At 41.9% G+C, this 20,907-nt stretch overlaps 1 protein-coding gene across 1 annotated transcript in view; it reads left to right on the top strand.

Moving 5' to 3' along the window:
- GNL3 (G protein nucleolar 3) overlaps positions 1 to 19,341 on the top strand; it is a 35,937-nt gene extending 16,596 nt beyond the window's left edge. Inside the window, exons 8-15 of the mRNA XM_082266076.1 lie at positions 315 to 435; positions 3,031 to 3,118; positions 4,045 to 4,219; positions 6,336 to 6,478; positions 6,563 to 6,693; positions 14,165 to 14,361; positions 14,531 to 14,576; positions 19,024 to 19,341. Of these exons, the coding sequence (XP_082122202.1) occupies positions 315 to 435; positions 3,031 to 3,118; positions 4,045 to 4,219; positions 6,336 to 6,478; positions 6,563 to 6,693; positions 14,165 to 14,361; positions 14,531 to 14,576; positions 19,024 to 19,118 (996 nt within the window). The 3' untranslated portion in view covers positions 19,119 to 19,341. The remainder of the gene's footprint in view (positions 1 to 314; positions 436 to 3,030; positions 3,119 to 4,044; positions 4,220 to 6,335; positions 6,479 to 6,562; positions 6,694 to 14,164; positions 14,362 to 14,530; positions 14,577 to 19,023) is intronic.
- Positions 19,342 to 20,907: the final 1,566 nt, after the last annotated feature.

Here is a 20,907-nt window from a genome sequence, read left to right as displayed (position 1 = left end):
GAGCGGAGCTTGACTGATCTTTGAGTGAGAAAGGAAATCCCCATCTTACTTTTGCAACACATTGCTGTATACTGCATGTAGCTGAGGCTACATACAGTTCATACAACGTGCCTAGCAAGCGTACCTGTTCCAGATTGGCCCAATTGAACTATTAAGGGGGACATTAAACATTTAGATCCCCTTTGATTGCAGTAGTCATGGTGCTTTTGTGGTCTAAGTAGCCACCTTGTTAACATAAGTGTGAATTCAAAAAAGCAATGATTTTTTTTTTCTCTTCTTTTTTTATCTTCAAGCCAAGTAATAATGGTTCAAAGGCAACATCTAGCATTGTTGATATTTCCAAAGGGACTGTGTGCTATGGAGGAGAGTCATTATTGCGCATCCTACATCGCTTCTGTCCATCACCTGATGAAGGCATTAAAGTTGGTTTAATAGGTATGAAAGTGTGTAATGATAAAGCTAATACAGTAAATGAGCAAATATGAGAAATGAGGAGAACTGCAAAAAGTCTGATGTCTTTGATGACTGTCAGATCCAACTCTGATCTCATTTACTATGATTGTTTAATCTCTCTATTTTTTTCTAACTTGGCAGACATGTATGCATGTAATTCAGATTTGGCAAATAAATATCAGAAAAACTTACAACTCAAAAAAAATGACACAAGAATTTTTATTTTTACAAAAACATAAAAGTGAAGAATCCAAATCCATTCTGACGATTGTGGCTACATTCACATCGAAGCGTCGTGTTTGAGCGTTTTTTTTCTTTTTTTGTAGCAGAATTGCATGTTTTTTTCAGCTAAAAGGTATTGGAGTATCAGATGTGAATGAGGTCTATTGAAAACAGTAGGTTTTTGCTTGTTAAGCACTTTTGAGTTTCGAGCTACAAGCTACAAAATGCCCAAGTGTAAACGGGACCTGAAAGAAAGCACATAAAGTCCTAAGGTTGCACCGATGCCCTTTTTTTTTTTTTTTCCCATCGGGGCGTGCACGTACCGATAAATTTCAGTCAAGGACTCGCTGAGACTGAGTCCGGATACTTTGCGGTGCAATTTGCACCAATGTAAAAAAAAATTATGCAAATTACGTGTGATTTGACCAGGAATGTGGTGTGATTCCTGTCTGATTCGCCTGCAATGTCTGCCACTTCTGTGTGTGTGTAAAGAAGGGAAAAGCGCCTTCTAGTAGGCAGTTTAAAAAATTACTTTGCATGTGGCCAGATATGTACTGTGAGTTCTAATATTTTTTAACCACTTAAAGACTGGCCCACATATATTTACTGTGGCAGGGTGGCCCTTTAGCGCAAAATCACATACCTGTACGTGATTCTCGTCGGCTCTGCGGGCACGCATATGCCACCGGAGCCTCACTCCTGCTGTGATTGGACACCGCAGAAGCCAATCGGCGGCCAGGACCCGCTGATTGTTCGTAGGAGAGACAGAGCAGCGGTCTGCCTATGTAAACAAGGCAGAACGAGTTCTGTCACAGAGGAGGAGAGAGATCCTGTGTTCCTGCTAATCAGGAACACCGCTGTCTTTCTCCGGTCTGTCCATCCCCCACACAGTTAGAAAACACACCCAGGGAACACAACCCTTTGCCCCTAATGGTAACCTCTACCCTGCCAGTGTCATTTTATACAGTAACGGTGCTTTTTTTTTTTTTTTTTAGCAATGATCACTTTATTGGTGTCATAGTGTGAGATGTGTCCGCCGCAATGTCAGTCCTGCTAAAAATCCCTGATCACCTCCCTTAGTAGTAAAAACAATATTTAAAAATGTCCCTAAATCTATCACATAGTTTGTAGACGCAATAACTTTTGCACAAAACCAGTCTATGTGCTTTTTGGGATTTTTTTATTTTTTTTTTAACCAAAAATATGTAGCCAAATATAAATTGGCCTAAATTGATGACATTTTAATTTTTTTTTTTCATTCCTTTTTTGGATATGTTTTATAGAAGAAAATTGTCAGTATTTTTTTGTTTAGAGTGCAATAAAAACTGCAGAGGTGATTAAATGGCACCAAAAGAAAGCTCCATTTGTAGGAAAAAAGGACCTCAATCTTATTTGGGTACAGCATTGCTTGACCGCGCAATTGTCAGTTAATGCAGTGCCGTATCCCAAAAAAATGGCCTGGTCATTAAGGAGGTAAAACCTTCCGGGGCTGAAGTGGTTAAACTACCCACTAGCTTGCGCTTTATTGCCTTTCTATACACACACGCACACGGTGGGGGAAAACGCTTGTGATTCAGACAGGAATCGCACTGCATTCTTGTGTGTGTGTGATTTGCGCCCATTCATTTTGTATTGAGGCAAATCGCACTGCAGAGTATCAGTTTTGGTATCAGGAGCATTTGGGCGAGAACTATTGCGCAAACACTTAGTATCAGCACATCCCTATAAAGCACATATCGGTACTCCTTGAATTACAGACTGTAAGTACCCCTTTTCCGTCAGGATTTGTTTGGCAGAGCCCTATATGATTCCTTCATCTGGATCCCTGTGTCAATATGAATTACATGTGTATTTTTGAAGGTGATCCATTCCGCAGATAAGGGTCTGGTATGACTCTAATTGTCGATGTAGGATATATGCTTTCAGACCCATATACATAAGATTAAATGTGTGAGATACTTTTAATCTAAAGCATATCATTTACAGAGCAGCCGCATCTGTGTACCATGTGATCCTTTCACCTGCAAATGGGCCTATAATCTTAAGTTCTGGTGCATGCTAGAAAACGAGTACTAATCTAGTGTTTTTTTGTTTTTTTTTTACAAGAAAATTTTAGTATTTGGGCTTAAAAAAAAATTAATTTTTCAGTTTGTTATTGGCATCTTTATTTAGACCAGTAGAGTACACACCTGTAGCATGTTATTTCTGAAGACAAAGAGCACCTCTCTAGGATTAATCCTGCCCTAAAGAGGATAGGAGCTATGAGAAAAAACCTTTTCTTTCTTTAAGAGTTTCATTTTTAGGCACTATATTCCATATGGAAAATTAAGCATCTTTGTTTTGTTTTGGTTCCAGGATTTTCAAATGTTGGAAAGAGCAGCCTAATTAACAGCCTGAAGCAGTTCAGAGTGTGTAATGTTGGAGCATTAAAAGGCACTACAAGGTAAGAGCTTTGGTTGAAGACCGTGATTTCATGACTGCCCTTGTGTTTAAGAGGTGTATGATGACAGATTGGAACTGACAATCCAATGGAGGGTCCATTCAATCCAACTCTGAACCTTTGAGTTACTTTCCTATGTTCTGTTGTTCTGTATCGGAGGTCTAAACTTTCTAAATAAAAGACCAAGTTACTGTCCTTCAAACTATAGGGTGACTGGACTGTGATCGGAAGGATTAGATAATGCCTTAGGTTTGGTAGTTAGTGGGATTTAAAAAAAAAAATATAGCACCGCTGTGGTCAATAGGAGAGCAACAGTGCCCCCCACACTGTTGGTGGGCAGGGTGAGCAATAGTGCCCCCCCCCCACACTGTTGGTGGGCAGGGTAAGCAACAGGGCCCCAAGGATTGATTAAGGCAAGCAAAAGTCTGTATCTGGCCAGTTTGAGGCTCAGTCTCTGGCTCAGTTCGAGGATCACTGTTCTATATTTACTGTTAAAATGGTTGTAAAGGCTGATTTATTTGTCCTAAAATAAAAAAAAATGTTAAACTTATCTGGTATGCTCAGAGCCATCTCTTACCACCTGTCGAGCACCCCACGGCAAGTCATCTGCTGTGGGGGCACTTGTGTGTGCTTGTTGGCTCAGCTAAGCTCCCCAATTCCCCCTCACAGGATTTGACTGACATCACAAGAAGCCAATGGCTTCCACTGCTGTCAGAGCCCCTGTGAATATGGGCAGAGTGGAGAGAAGAGCTGCAGATGGGCATAGTGCTGGATTGATAGAGAACTCAGGTAAGTATTTATAGGTGGGATGGAGGGGCTGCTATTGGTTGTTTCCCCTTCATGCTGAGAATGCATTAAGGAAAACTTTTTGCTTTCAGAACAACTTTAAAGTTGATGCTTTAATTTTTTTTTTTTTTTTTTTCTTCTAGGTTCCTTCAAGATGTAAATCTTGACCAAAATATTAAAATGACTGACAGTCCCAGTCTTGTGGTGTGTCCTGATAATCCACCTGTCACTCTAGCAATGAGAAATGTATTTCAAAATGAAAGTGACGACCTTTTGGAGGCCGTTAGGCTGATTATAAAACATTGTGACAAACAGCAGGTGCGTGGTGTTTTTTTTTTTTTTACAGATTTTAATTTCTCCCAAAAACATGGCCTTTGTTTTAAAGTTTTGACCAAGCTCAAAGCACCCCTGTAATGAGAGAAATGTATGCTGTCTTCAGAAAATGCTAGTGGCCGGACGTTTCTCACCTAAATACGTCTGAGCGACTAAATGAAAACAAACATGCTACAAATGAATCCCTAATCTCTATGCTTTTTCCACCTTGGATAATAAAAAGGAAGCCTCTGCATCTGGATTGCCATGAAACTAGCATTTTTAGAAGTCTGTAGTGGCAGATTCATAATTGTCTGACTGGTGTAAATGAACTTCTGTTTTAATTGCCCAACACCACTTTATTGCTAGTGTATTTCCGCACTGTCTCCAGACAGGAAATAAGAAATTTGACGAAGCCGTAAAAAAAGTTCCACTTGAATACAATTTTTATTTTATGATTAAATGTAATTACAGAGCTTTTCAGCATCACATTTTTAAGTGTAGCAGAATTTTAGTGTGCAAAGGCCATAAGCTCATACTGTGGCTGCTCCCTGTGGGCTGCCTGTGCTTTGCAGATGGACTGGTAGCCCATAGGTGCCTTGCCAATTGCTCATGGAAGCTTTTTCAGACTAGGCTACAATGCCCCAGTCTGCCTGCTGTTTCAAGACAAGCTTTTGATTGAATATGCATTTCTGCTTATAAGTATAGGCGTTTTCAGGGACTCTTGTACCCTTGTAATGTGTGTAGATGTGAAGAATTTTGTGCATAGTCTGATGTGAAGTTTAGCGCACTTAAAGTACTGAACTCAGGTTTTAAAGAAAAGAAAAATCAATTAAATATGGTATTTTAACACAAAAAGCACCTTCTATTTGCTTTCAGCCCCCTTCAAATTTGTACATTCCTTTTTTTAGCTGCTGTGTTCTGACTTCCTCTCCATGGTCCCACTGTATGTAGGAACATAGCCACTCTCTCTTGCTCTCTCCTGAGGTGGATTAGAGACTATGGAATTTGAGTAGTGCATGGAGCAGGGCACATGACAACAAATAAAATGTTTGAAGCAAAAAAGTCAGGAGGAAAAGTTTGGGAGCTCACAGAGAACATTACAAGGAGGCAAGAAAACACAGGGCCACCAAGTAGATGTGTATTGATTATTTTTACTAATAAAAAGCATTTTATTTATTGCCACTTTAACCACTTGCCACCCAGGCCAATTCTGACACTTCTCTCCTACATGTAAAAATCATAATTTTTTTATTTTTGCTAGAAAATTACTCAGAACCCCCAAAATAGTTTTTTCAGCAGAGACCCTAGGGCAGTGATGGCGAACCTTGACACCCCAGATGTTTCGGAACTACATTTCCCATGAAGCTCAACTACACTGCAGAGTGCATGAGCATCATGGGAAATTTAGTTCCAAAACATCTGGGGTGCCAAGGTTCGCCATCACTGCCCTAGGGAATAAAATGGCAGTCGTTGCAACTTTTTATGTCACAAGGTATTTGCGCAGCAATTTTTCAAATGTAATTTAAAAAAAAATAAAAAATACTGTGAACTAAACAAAACACTAAAGTTAGCCCAATTTTTTATTTTTTTTTTTGCATAATGTGAAAGATTTTACCCGCAGGGAAGAAAGAGGCTTGTTATCTTGGCTGTCTGACCATGGTTGTGTGTTTGCTACCAAAATAATTATCCAACTAGCCTTTAAAAATTATTTGTTGGTTTTAGCGCCCATTCAGACTGGCGCGACATGACTTGCTGGGGCGACCTGTGAAGTGCACCGCAACCTCGGCGCGACTTGCAGGGACTTCATATAATTAAAGTCAATGCAAGTTGCCTCCAGGTCGCCCCAAAGTAGTACAGGACCCTTTTTCTAAGTTGGAGCGACTTGTGTCGCTCCTATTAGGACGGGTCCTGTACTATTTAATGGCGAGCGACCGACCGCGACTTGTCAGGCGACCAAGTCGCCTGACATGTCGCGCTAGTGTGAATGGACCCTTAAGGGCTTCTTCAAACGTGTTTGTATGTGTTGGATACAGCTTTTTTTCAAAATATTTACAAATGTCTAGTTTTGGATTCTCTTCCTTTTTTTTTTTTTTATTTTTTCTTTTCCTTCTTCTTCTAGACCATGTTGCAATATAATATTTCAGACTTCAGGAATTCCCTGGAGTTTTTAGACCTGGTTGCCCGCAAGAGAGGCCTACTGATGAAGGGTGGAGTAACTAATATAAAAGGAGCAGCCAGATTGTTCCTTGATGACTGGATGGGGTGAGAATATCTTACCGGTCAAAAACTGCATTTCTGTTACATGTTGATGATCTCCTGCTAAGAAATGAATTTGTTTTTCTACAGAGCCAGGCTTAGTTATCATACTCATCCACCTGCTTATTCTAGCTACCACATGAGCGATGAGCAGATAGCTACAATGAGAGAAGAGGTTGACCTAAAAGCTCTGGATGAACACAATAAGAGCATTATGAAAGGTAAGCTTGATTAAATGACATCCATATTTTATTGAAAGGTTGGTTGTGGGCAAGCACAATTTCAAACCCACGGACAAACTGCATCACCGATCTTGGTAAAGAGCCTAAGACATGGGCTCTTTACCTTGTAATCGGATGTGTCCAATCGCAGTGTAAATCGGAAATGCTGATTATCAGCTTTCCTCTCCTCACACTAACTGCATGAGAGGAGAGTTGTGAAGCTTTCCTCACAAGGGAGATCTTCCCCATTGGAATGCCTGTCAGTACCCATCAGTGATGCCTATCGGTGCCTCCTCAAGTCCTCCCATCTGTGCAGCCTCATCAGCCCACATCCGTAAAGGAAAAATAAAGTGCAGCGCTAAACCAAATCGCAAAATAAATATCCTATAATAAACTGAACAAATGTGAAGAAATTTATAGAACAATAATAAAATAACAGTGCAGTCCAAGGGAATAAAGTCTGCAGAATAGAAAACATATATCCCAGTGCAGTGAATAATTGCAGAGCAGGGTCGTACCACCTTCTGAGCTCCAATCCTCAATGTGCATATCTTCCACCACTAGTAAAAATGACTGCTTACCTGAACATATGGACTCAGTTACCCATACAGGTACTGGGTCAACCACATTTTGTCCAGGAGGTGGTACTAGAAGACTCCAAACGTTTCCACACGTAATAACCCGATGAATCCGCTCCGCATAGATTGGTGTCAAAACAGTGCGTGGACCATAGAGATAAAGAAAGGCTCCACAACTGTATCTCCAACATGTATTAAAGTAGAAAATGTACCATATTCCCAATAAACAAGTGCTTGTAACATCATCCAGTATACAAGATCATAGTAGAATGGCCTAAATGGTAAGAAATCCAACGCGTTTCGTCTTGACACCTGGGGTCTGAAGAACTTCTGGCCATTGCTTATATATTTAACATTTCAAGTAATTACCTTAATTGCTGTCCCCTTGAAGGCACATCCTGAATCATTACTTCCTGAAACCAAACATGGCGGTATAGTGAGCTCCAAGCCTCAATCTGGATTCACATGACCAAGCCTCACTCTGATCGTTGGAGTGCCTGATCTTGTATACTGGATGAGGTTACAAGTGCTTGTTTATTGGGAATGTATGTTTTCTAATTTTTTAATACATTTTGGGGATACAGTTTTACACTATGTGGAGCCTTTCTTTCTCTATGGTCCAACGCACTGTTTTGACACCAATCTATGTGGAGCGGATTCATCACGTTGTTACTTTTGGAAACGTTTAAAGTCTTCGAGTAGTACTCCTGGACACATTGAAAACGTGGCTGACCCAGTACCTGTATGGATAATTGAGTCTATATGTTCTGGTAAGCAGTCATTTTTACAAGTGGTGGAAGGTTTTCACATTGAGGATTGGAGCTCAGAAGGTAGCACGACCCTGTTCTGCGATTATTCACTGCACTGGGATAGGTTTTCTATTCTGCAGACTTTATTCCCTTAGACTGTCATTTTATTGTTATATATATTTCTTCACATTTTTTGTTTAATTCATTATGGGATATTTATTATGCGATTTTAGTTTAGTGCTGCACTTTCTTGAAATATCTGTTTATTGCAAGGACATTTCCATTGTAGTGCAAGCAGCTAGATACACTGAAATTAGCGCAGTGTCTGCACATTTCATAAGGAAAAAAAAAAATTACCTATTTACAAAATAACAACCTTTTTTTTTTTTTTTTTTTTTTTTTTTTTTTGTATTTCTTTTGTTTGTTTAGGAAAAAAAAAACAATGGTGATTAAAAATCACCAAAAAAGAAATTCTGTCTCAAAAAAAGATAATATTGTTGGGGTACAGCATTGCATGACTGCTCAGCGTGACAGCGCTGAAAACTGGCCTTGGCAGGAAGGGGGTGAAAGTACCTTGTATTGAAGTGGTTAATTGCACACTGTGCTCTCACGTAATACTGAGGTATAGCACAACTGGAGCTATTTGTTACTAGCCGTTCGGCTACTGATCAAATCTGTTATGTTAGCCTGTTCGCCAATGAGGGAGGTGTTACAGCGAGAGAGGGAGCAATGCTGCAAGAGCAGGTAAATGCTGGTATTGCATTTAGAGGGGTAATTGTATTTTTGGGAAGCCTTACATGCAGAGAGGGATGGGTGCCTGCTGTGGTAGGGGGAGTAAAAGGGAATTTTTTAAAAATATATTTCAGATGAAAGCAGGGGAAACTCTATACTACAGCCATGGCCAAAAGTTTTGAGACTGATAAAATATTTTTACAAAATCTGCTTCAGTGTTTTTCTTTTTCTCAGATGTTACTATGGTGTACTGAAGTAGAATTACAAGCATTTCACAAGTGTCAAAGGCTTTTATTGACAAATTAGGTTTATGCAAAGAGTCAATATTTTCAGTGTTGACCCTTCTTTAAGACTCTGGCATGCTGTCAATTAACTTCTGGGCCACATCCTGACTGATGGCAGCCCATTCTTACATTATGAATGCTTGGAGTTTTTCAGAATTTGTTTGTTTTTTTTGTTTACCTGCCTCTTGGGGACTGACCTTAAAGTGGAGTTCCACCCTATTTTTATACTTGCCTCCATCTTCTCGCTCCGGGTCACCTGAAAAAGAAATGGATAATCACATATTTTTTTTTTTACTTACCTCGTAGCGAAGAAAATATACTTACCTTACTTCCTTCTTCCTCCTTCCTCGGCCGCGGCCCGTCGTCACTTCCTGGCTCTGCAATGATTCCTGGGAGCTGGACGTCATAGCTCCCAGGAATCATTGCGCCTGACGTCAGTTCTGGGTCGCGCGCGTCATCGCCTTCTAAACAGCTTCTGGGCATGCCCAGAAGCTGTGGAGGGATGACGCGCGCGACCCGGAAGTGACGTCGGGGCCGGCGCAGAGCATCGTGGGACCAAAGAAGGCGGAAGAAGACGCCGAAGAGGACGCGCTGGCTTCAAGCTGCCCACATCTGAGATGGCAGCGCTGGACAAGACGTTTGCAAGGTAAGTATTTGTCCTAACAGGTAAGTGCAACCCGGGACAGATCAGAGGCTAGCCATTGTGGAATGCACTAGCCCTGACTGTCCCGGGGGTATTAAAAAAAAAAAAAAAAAATCCAGGGTGGAACTCCGCTTTAAGTTCTCAATGGGATTAAGGTCTGGGGATGTTTTGTTTCTCAAGCTACTTAGTTATCACTTTTGCCATATGACAAGGTGCTCCATCATGCTGGAAAAGGCATTGTGTGTCACCAAACTGTTCTTGGATGGTTGGGAGAAGTTGCTGTCCGAGAATGTGTTTTTAGCATTCTTTATTCATGGCTGTGTTCTTAGGCAAAATTGTGAGTGAGCCCACTCCTATGGCTGAGAAGCAACCCCACACAAAAATGGTCTCAGGATGCTTTACTTTTAACATGACAGTGGACTGATGGTAGCGCTCACCCTTTCTTCCTCTCTCCCCAGTCCTCGGCAATCCAATTCCTGTACTGTTTGCAGAATATCAGTCTGTCCCTGTACTAGTTGCAGAATATCAGTCTGTCCCTGTACTAGTTGCAGAATATCAGTCTGTCCCTGTACTAGTTGCAGAATATCAGTCTGTCGCTGTGCTAGTTGCAGAATATCAGTCTGTCGCTGTGCTAGTTGCAGAATATCAGTCTGTCGCTGTGCTAGTTGCAGAATATCAGTCTGTCACTGTGCTAGTTGCAGAATATCAGTCTGTCGCTGTGCTAGTTGCAGAATATCAGTCTGTCGCTGTGCTAGTTGCAGAATATCAGTCTGTCCCTGTACTAGTTGCAGAATATCAGTCTGTCCCTGTACTAGTTGCAGAATATCAGTCTGTCCCTGTACTAGTTGCAGAATATCAGTCTGTCCCTGTACTGGTTGCAGAATATCAGCCTGTCCCTGTACTGGTTGCAGAATATCAGCCTGTCCCTGTACTGGTTGCAGAATATCAGCCTGTCCCTGTACTGGTTGCAGAATATCAGCCTGTCCCTGTACTGGTTGCAGAATATCAGCCTGTCCCTGTACTGGTTGCAGAATATCAGCCTGTCCCTGTACTAGTTGCAGAATATCAGCCTGTCCCTGTACTAGTTGCAGAATATCAGCCTGTCCCTGTACTGTTTGCAGAATATCAGCCTGTCCCTGTACTGTTTGCAGAATATCAGTCTGTCCCTGTACTGTTTGCAGAATATCAGTCTGTCCCTGTACTGTTTGCAGAATATCAGTCTGTCCCTGTACTGTTTGCAGAATATCAGTCTGTCCCTGTACTGTTTGCAGAATATCAGTCTGTCCCTGTACTGTTTGCAGAATATCAGTCTGTCCCTGTACTGTTTGCAGAATATCAGTCTGTCCCTGTACTGTTTGCAGAATATCAGACTGTCCCTGTACTGTTTGCAGAATATCAGTCTGTCCCTGTACTGTTTGCAGAATATCAGTCTGTCCCTGTACTGTTTGCAGAATATCAGTCTGTCCCTGTACTGTTTGCAGAATATCAGTCTGTCCCTGTACTGTTTGCAGAATATCAGTCTGTCCCTGTACTGTTTGCAGAATATCAGTCTGTCCCTGTACTGTTTGCAGAATATCAGTCTGTCCCTGTACTGTTTGCAGAATATCAGTCTGTCCCTGTACTGTTTGCAGAATATCAGTCTGTCCCTGTACTGTTTGCAGAATATCAGTCTGTCCCTGTACTGCTTGCAGAATATCAGTCTGTCCCTGTACTGCTTGCAGAATATCAGTCTGTCCCTGTACTGCTTGCAGAATATCAGTCTGTCCCTGTACTGCTTGCAGAATATCAGTCTGTCCCTGTACTGCTTGCAGAATATCAGTCTGTCCCTGTACTGCTTGCAGAATATCAGTCTGTCCCTGTACTGCTTGCAGAATATCAGTCTGTCCCTGTACTGCTTGCAGAATATCAGTCTGTCCCTGTACTGCTTGCAGAATATCAGTCTGTCCCTGTACTGCTTGCAGAATATCAGTCTGTCCCTGTACTGCTTGCAGAATATCAGTCTGTCCCTGTACTGCTTGCAGAATATCAGTCTGTCCCTGTACTGCTTGCAGAATATCAGTCTGTCCCTGTACTGCTTGCAGAATATCAGTCTGTCCCTGTACTGCTTGCAGAATATCAGTCTGTCCCTGTACTGCTTGCAGAATATCAGTCTGTCCCTGTACTGCTTGCAGAATATCAGCCTGTCCCTGTACTGCTTGCAGAATATCAGCCTGTCCCTGTACTGCTTGCAGAATATCAGTCTGTCCCTGTACTAGTTGCAGAATATCAGTCTGTCCCTGTACTGTTTGCAGAATATCAGCCGGTCCCTGTACTGTTTGCAGAATATCAGCCGGTCCCTGTACTGTTTGCAGAATATCAGCCGGTCCCTGTACTGTTTGCAGAATATCAGTCTGTCCCTGTACTGTTTGCAGAATATCAGCCTGTCCCTGTACTAGTTGCAGAATATCAGCCTGTCCCTGTACTAGTTGCAGAATATCAGCCTGTCTCTGTACTGTTTGCAGAATATCAGTCTGTCCCTGTACTAGTTGCAGAATATCAGTCTGTCCCTGTACTAGTTGCAGAATATCAGTCTGTCCCTGTACTAGTTGCAGAATATCAGCCGGTCCCTGATGTTTTTCCTGAATAGAAGTAGCTTCTTTGCTGCCCATCTGACACCAGGCCATCCTCCCAAAAGTCTTCGCCTTACTGTGCATACAGATGTACACACACCTGCCCACTTTAATTCCTGAGCAAGCTCTGCACCAGTGGTGCCCTGATCCCGCATCTGAATCAAATGCCGGAGATGGTACTAGCGTTCGTTGGACCTCCTTGTTCAATTGTTGTGAAGACTGCTCCAGAATGACCCTCTCTCCTTGACGTTCTTGATGATCCAATAAATGGTTGATTTGGGTGCATTCTTAGCAGCAATATCCTTGCCCGTAATTCCTTTTGTGCAAAGCACTGATGGCTGCATGTGTTTCCCTGCAGGTAACCATGATTAACAGAGGAAGAACAATGATTTCAAACATCACTCTTTTTGAAGCTTCCAGTGTGGTATTCTAACTCAGTCAGCATTAGAGTGATTTCCAGCCTTGTCCCCGTCGAAACACACCTTTTATGGCAGGGCTGAAGTGCAGTTTTTTTTTTTTTGGGGAATTTTTTATTTTCATGGCAAAGAGGGACTTTACAATAATTGCAATTCATTTGAGCCCTCTTCATACCATTCTAGAGTATATGCAAATTGACATTATCAAAACTGAGGCAGCAGACTTTGTGAAAAAAATGTCATTCTCAAAACTCTTGACCAGGTCTGTACAGAGGGAGCTTGGGTTACTCGCTATACTACAGGAAAAAGTAGCAGGGACATAGTGTACGTACTTTAACCACTTCCTGACCGCCCTCCGTGTATTTACGTCGGTACTTTGACATTAAATACCGGTGTTATGGCAGCAGATAGCTTCCATTTCCTGGTCGTTTTCCCTGCTTGCCAGAGCCGTCTGTAGTGGGGAAAAGGATCTGGTCCATTCTAGTCCCTGGCAAGAAGGCGAGTGAGGGCATACTTTGCTTTCGCCCAATGGCCTTAAAGGGCCCAAATTACTTTTTTTGCATTTAAGTGTAGATGTGAGGTTTTTTTGACCCCAGATCTCACATTAAAGAGGACCTGTCCTGCTTATTTCTATTAAAAGGGATGTTTATATTCCTTGTAATGGGAATAAAAGTGATCAAAATTTTTCAGGAGCAGTGTAAAAACAGTGTAAAAAGAAAAAAAAAAATTTAAAGCACCCTGTCCCTTCTGCGTTCACAAGCAGAAGCGAACGCATACCCAAGTCATCCCCACATATGTAAATGGTGTTAAAACCACACGTGAGGTATTGCCGCAATCATTGCAGCGAGAGCAATAATTCTAGCCCTAGACCTCGAACTCTAAATTTGTAACCTGTGGAATTTTTTAAAGCGTCGCCTGTGGAGATTTTTAAGTACCAATGTTTGTCGCCATTCCACAAGCGTGCGCAATTTTGAAGCCTGACTTACTCGGCGTAACATTCTATCACATTATAGAAAAAAATTGGGTTAACTTTACAGTTTTCTTATTTTGCACGTCAATTTAAGTTCCAAAACAAATTGCGTTTGTAAGACCGCTGTGCAAATACGGTGTGACAAAGTATTGCAACAATCTCCGTTTTATTCTCTAGGGTCTTTGCTAAAAAAAGATATATATATATATAATGTGTGTGTAATGTTTAGGGGTTCTAAGTAATTTTCTAGCAAAAAATTCTGATTTAACTTAGGCCTGGTCCTTAAGTGGTTCAGCCTTACAAAAATTACGGGAAAAAAAACAAATTGTTTTTTAGTTGTGTTCATTATAGTAGTCTTGAACCTTTTTTTTAATTTCTCTGGTATTCTAAACCACACCCATATATTTAAAGTAGATTTTGATTAAAGAAGCTTCATTCACTGCTTGACATGCTGATATGTCAAACGTCTTTGTTTTTTGCTGTCCTGCAGGCTTGAGGTGCCCTAGTCCTGCCAGTAGTATTGTGTTTCACTTCTCCCACATGACCAACGGTATACTAGATGATACTGAAATAAAGGAGCAAAACCCAGAGCCTGAAGAGCAGGAAAGTGAGGAGGAGGAAAACTGCACAGATGCTGAGGAGGAGGAGAAGGAGGAGGAACTGATGGAGGAGGACAATGGTGAAGAGGTAAAATACATGAATATCAGTACAGAATCTACAAAGTTTAAATAGTGATAGTTTGGATAATCTAGAATAAATGAATAACTTGATATATGTACTTGGTTTGAGATCTACAAGTGATCTTATGCAGTCAGGATACTTTTAAAACTAAACAAAAATCACATTTGTCTTGCAGAAAAAGCCAAACCAAGTTTCTTTGACATCTGCAACTAAACCAACAGGTATGTGTTGATAGATTGGACTTCCATGAAGCTGTGTACAACTAGATGCCTAAATCTCTATTATCTTAAAGCTGAACTCCAAGCAGATGTAAAGACTAATGTTTTGTTTTTATTACTAGTAGTGTACAGTAAGTACCTGACTTTGACCTGATATCCGCCTTATGTAATCTCCTATACAGCAGACCTTGGACTGTGACAATCGCCACAGAGAGTCAGTCAGTTGTGCTGAAAGTAGGAGAGAGCAGAGTGACAGAGAATCTCATCTCTGCGCTGCTGCTTCTTTCAGTGCCCTTTTACATGCTGAGGAAGAACAATAACTAAGTGTTAACAGTAGTTTGCCTGGAGTTCACTTTTAAATGATAGTATGAGCTACAATGCATCCGGAAAGTATTCACAGTGCTTAACTTTTTCCACATTTTATGTTACAGCTTTGTTCCAAAATAGATTAAATTCATTATTTTTCTCAAATTTCTACAAGCAATACCCCATAATGACCACATGAAAGATGTTTTGAAATCTTTGCAAATTTATTAAAATTAAAAAAACAAAAAATCACATGTACATAAGTATTCTCACAGCCTTTGCCTTGACACTCAAAATTGAGCTCCACTGATCATCCTTAAGATGTTTCTGCAACGTGGTTGGAGTCCACCTGTGGTAAATTCAGTTGATTTGACATGATTTTGAAAGGCACACACCTGTCCGTTAACAGGGCATGTCTGAGCCCAAACCAAGGCACTGCTCATCACCTGGCCAATACCATCCCTACAGTGAAGCATGGTGGTGGCAGCATCAAGCTGTGGGGATGTTTTTCAGCAGCAGGAACTGGGAAACTAGTCAGGATCGAAGGAAAGATGATTGCAGCAATGTACAGAGACATCCTTGATGAAAACCTGCTCCACAGCACTCTGGACCTCAGACTGGGGCGAAGGTTCATCTTCCAACAGGACAGCGACCTTAAGCACACAGCCAAGATAACAAAGGAAAGACAACTCTGTGAATGTCCTTAAGTGGCCCAGCCAGAGCCCAGACTTGAACCCAATTGAACATCTCTGAAGAGATCTGAAAATGGCTTTTCACCGACGCACCCCATCCAACAGAATGGAGCTTGAGAGGCCCTGCAAAGAAGAATGGGAAAAACATCCCAAAAATAGGTGTGCCAAGCTTGTAGCATCATACTCAAAAAGACTTGAGGAGACTGTAATTGGTGCCAAAAGTGCTTCAACAAAGCATTGAGCAAAGTCTGTGAATACTTATGTACATGGGATTTTGTTTTTTTTTTTTTATAAATTTGCAAAGATTTTAAATACACTTCTTTTACATTGGCACTAATGGGGTATTGTTTGTAATATTTGGAGGAAATAATGAATGTAATCAATTTTGAAATAAGGCTGTAACGTAACAGAATTTGGAAAAAGTGAAGCGCTGCAAATACTTTTCTAATGCACGGTGTGTGTCATTTCTCCCACTAACTCATATGCTGTTAGAGCCTGCATTCTATATGCTGATGTGTTTTTTTAATATACCGATTATCTTTCGCTCCATGATATGAGACAGAGGTGCTGGATGAAAGTCCTGGAGTCTTCCTGGTGGCACGCAGTTGAATGTAATGTACTTGCTGCACCCACCACCACCTCTCCTCTGATTTCTGCGTCATCGTAAAATGACATTGTAAAGGATTCAGTGATAGTGACACGTACATGTTACTGTCAGACTGTTACATTTTTATTTGAAGGCTGAGACTTTAATTTGTTTAAGCCTTTTGCTACCGGTAAATTTTTTTATTTTTTCTTCTCTCAGGTTTTAACCACTTGCCGACCGCCGCACGACTATCTACGGCGGCGGTCAGCCCCTCACAGGCAAAGTGACGTAGGTCTACGTCGCTCGCCTGTGAGGGTTTAGGGAGCGAGCGTGCGCCGCCGGAGGCGCGCTCCCGCGTGGTCACGGACCCCCCCGCGCGCGTGACCGGCGGACCCGATCGCCGCCGGCCACTCTGCGATCGGCGGGGGAGAGGGAGATAGTCAGGCAGCTTGTGTAAACAAGCTGCCTGTCATTCTCCTCTCTGTATGAGAGCTGATCACATGGATCTACTATGTAGATCCATTGATCACTCTGCATACAGTTGAAGCCACAGCCAATCACAGTTAGAATCACGCCCCTAGGGACACACACAGCCCCTCCCTCTCAAATAAAGTTAACCCCTTCACTACCAGTGCATTTTTACAGTAACAGTGCATATGTATAGCACTGATTACTGTAGAAATGTCACTGGTAACCCCAAAAGTGTCAAAAATGTCAGTCAAGGGTCCGATCTCTCCGCCGCAATGTCGCAGTACCGCAAAAAAAATCGCAGATCGCCGCCATTACGCGTTAAAAAAAAAAACAACAAAAATGACAAAAATCTTTCCCTTTGTTAGTAAACGCAATAACTTTTGCGCAAACCAATCAAAATACGCTTTTTGCGATTTTTTTTTTTACCAAACATAGGTAGCATAAAACAAATTGGCCGAAAATATTAAATTTTGATTTTTACATTTTTTTTTGGGGGAATTTCATATAAAAAAAAGGGAAAAATATCGCTATTTTTGCAAAATTTACGCTCTTTTTTTGTTTATAGCGCGTGATCAAAAAATCGCACAGGTGATCAAATACCACCAAAAGAAAGCTCTGTTTGTGGGAAAAAAAGGACGCCAAATTCGTTTCGGTACAGCGTCGCACGACCGCGCAATTGTCCGTTAAAGTCACGCAGTGCCGAATCGCAAAATGCCCTCTGGTCGTTTAGCAGCCAAATCCTCCGGGGCTTAAGTGGTTAAAAAACATTTTAGGCCTGAAGATTACTGAAGACCCCAAAACATATTTTCTGAAAGCAGAATTAAATATGGTAGGGACTAATTTTTATGTCCCACGATATTAGCGCACCAGTTTATCAAGTGTAACATTTCAGTCAAAATACACTAAAATTAATTTTGGTACACAAAACCACAATGTAGTAATAATTTTTTTGGTAAAATATACAAAAGCTGGGGTTGCACTGAGTAAATGCCCAACATTTCAAGCCTTAAAATTGTGTGGGCGTCCCTGAAACAGCCACAAACTTTGGTACCATATATTATGCTTAAATGCTCTAAAGCGGTAGTAAACTCCTCGTTTCCTCTTGTGCCTACAGGTAAGCCTATAATAAGGCTTAGTGCACATTTTGGAGATATTTACTGTACCTACTGCTGTGGAGTTGGACATGTAGTCCCGGTAATAGCATTGGTGCATGGGCACTGTGCTCTCAATGGACAGCATGACACCCACTGAGAGAGCTGTGGCACGCCCGAGACTCGTATACGCAGGAGTGACGTCATTGCGGTTCACCCATTGAAACAGCTGAAACCCAGAAGGCAGTCCGGGTGAAGATGGATTCCCTGTCAGTGGTGACAGTGTAGCGTGAAGGGATAGGTCTGTCATAATGTACTAGTATACGGTGCATATTAGTACATTATGAAATGAGCCTAAAGATATGACACAATCTTTATTTTTCCACAATAGTTTGGGGTTTCATTGTCCATATTGGGAAGATGGTTTCGAGTTTGAAAGCTGAACTCCAGGACCCTTGCTGCGTTTCTCTCCCTGTATTGCAAGGGGTAAAGTAATTGTTTTTTCTATTAAAATAACAAACCTGTTATACTTCCCTCCTCTGTGCAGTTGGTTTTGCACAGGGCAGCCTGGATACTCCTCTTTAGGTCCCTGGCTGGAGCTCCTGGCCCCTCCCTCCTGTTGAGTGCCCCCACAGCAAGCAGATTGCTATGTGGGCAGCCAAGCTGCAGCTTCCTTTATCCATTCACACGTGGAGCTGTTGTTCGCCCCCCCCCTCTCTTCTGTATGGCTAACTGAGTTTGACAGCAGTGGGAGCCAATGGTGCCACTGCTGTGTCTTAGCCAATCAGGAGAGAGTCCTGGATAGCTGAGGCATTCTTGGACATAGCTGGATAAAGAGAGGTGGCTCAGGTAAGTATTAAGGGGGGAGGGCTGAGATAAGCTGCTGCACACAGGTTGTTTTTTTTTTTTTTGTCAATGCATTAAGATAAACCTTCTGCCTTTACAACCTCTTTAAATACTAATTTCTCTTGGGTACAGATAAAGCAACTGTACATGCAGTATTCCTTGCTCCCCATGTAGCTGGTGCTCTTCTCTGTGATGGGTTGTGGATAAACCTACTAACAATGCAGGATTGCTGGTCCTGCATTGTATCAGGTAACCTGAGTGCCTGCAACCAAGAATGTAGCAGAGAAGCTGCTTTAGGGGACTGTTGGTGAAGCTGGGAGGAAACTAGTGCATTTTATACCCCCCCCCCCCCAGCCAAAACGGTCATCTTCATCCTAATTTGGCATCCATACTCAGTCAAGTTTGATTCTTGTGTTGTAAAATTAAATGCTTTTTTTTTTTTTTTTCCTCTCTAACAGAGTCAACAAAGGAAAGTGCTGGCAAGTCGGTCCGTTTTGATAAATTGGAGGAAGATCCCGATGATGCTTATGACTTCAATACTGATTTCAACTGAGAAACTACTAGTACTTAGCATGTTGGACACTTTATTTCTTATTGTGTGCGAGTAAAGAGACAAAAGCTGGGAGACACTTCTTCAAGGCTAGAGCAAGACTTGATAGGAATGTAAAATGACCGGCTATCCTAATATGGTGGATTCTATGAATCTCTGAATGACTGATGTCTACAAGGCTGTGTTTTTGGATGGTTTATCTCCAAATAAAACACATTTGTTCAAATGTGTGTTTAATGTTAAAACATGTCAAATGGTGCCCCTTTTGTTCTTTTCATAGTTCTTAAGTAGTCTGAAATATTGAATGGCTCTTGCTAATTTTATACTGCCAATTTTTCAAAAAGGATCCTAAACACTTGAGCTGTGGAAGATTTTATCTCTTCATGACCAGACCATTTTTTTCCATTTAGCACGGTGCTAGGTTAACTGAAAATTGCACGGTCATGCAGTGCTGTATCCAAACAAAATTAATATTTTTTTCACATAAATAGCTTTCTTTTGGTGGTATTTGATCACTACTGGGTTTTTTATTTTTTGCGATATAAGCAAAGACCCCAAATTTTGGAGGTAAATATATATATATCTATCTATATCTATCCCTGTCCAATAAAAAAAAAAAAAGTTCTTCATGAATTTTATTCTGCTACATCTTTGTTAAAAAAAATCCCAGTAAGTGTATATTGACTGGTTTGTGTGAATGTTGGTGTCTACAACCTATGGTGTGTATATATACTGGAACTTTTCAAAAAAATATTTACTGGTAATGTCAGTGATCAGACACTTGTCAGCAGGGACACTAACATAGTGGTCATTGCTAATAACATACACTATCACTATACTAATGACAATGGCTGGGAAGAGGTTAACATCTAGGGTGATCAAGGGGTTAAATGTGTGCCTAACAATGTTGGGTGTGTGTGTGTACTGATGGTCCACCCTAACTCCTGGAGTGTCTGAACCGTGATTGACAGATCGTGTAACAGCGTGGCCCTGGAACTCAATCTTAACAGGAGATCGTCCAGGTACCCGAGGATGGCAATCCCCTGTGCCCTCAAGGCTAGAACAGGAGCCAACACCTTGGTAAAAACCCTTGGAGCCGAAGCGAGACCGAAAGGCAACGTCACAAACTGATAGTGCTCCTCCACGATTGCGAAGCGGCGGTACCTCTGATGACCCTCGTAGATAGGGATGTGTAGCTACGCATCCTTGAGGTCGATGGAAGCCAAGAAATCCCCTGGACTCAGGGATGCCACCACCGACCAGAGGGACTCAATTCGTAACTTCTCAGCCCACACAAAGTGGTTTAGAAACTTCCAAGTCCAGAATCGGACGCATCTTGCCCTCCTTTCTGGGCACTGTGAACAGATTTGAGTAAAAACCCCAAAACCTGTCCCGCTGTGGAACTGGGACAATCACCCCTTGGGCGAGGAGATCCTGAACCGCCAGACGGAGATCCCAGAAACGATTTGGGGTTAAATGAAGATTTGAGGGAAAGGATCTGTCTGCAGGGCGAGACCGAAACTCTATCTTGTACCCTGAACGAATGAGTTCTTGAACCCACCTGTCCCGAATCTTGCCAGGGCTGGGGAAAACAACGCAGACGTCCCCCCACCCCTGAGACGGGTGAGGGTGTCCCTTCAGGACGAGGCTGACTGAGTCGCTGTGCTAGTGTGGCCGGCTTTGGACTTGCCCGCCCAAGGCTTCTTCTGGCTACTAGAGGCCTTGAAGGCACAAAAGGACCCGTGGTTAGATTTAAAGGAGGGACCCCGCTTGGCGCGGGACGATTTTCCCC

This window comes from Pelophylax lessonae, assembly GCF_965119305.1.
Source record: "Pelophylax lessonae genome assembly, chromosome: 8".
Taxonomy (NCBI): domain Eukaryota; kingdom Metazoa; phylum Chordata; class Amphibia; order Anura; family Ranidae; genus Pelophylax; species Pelophylax lessonae.
The sequence above is the reverse complement of the archived record's forward strand: the minus strand, read 5'-3'. Positions and strand labels throughout refer to the sequence as shown.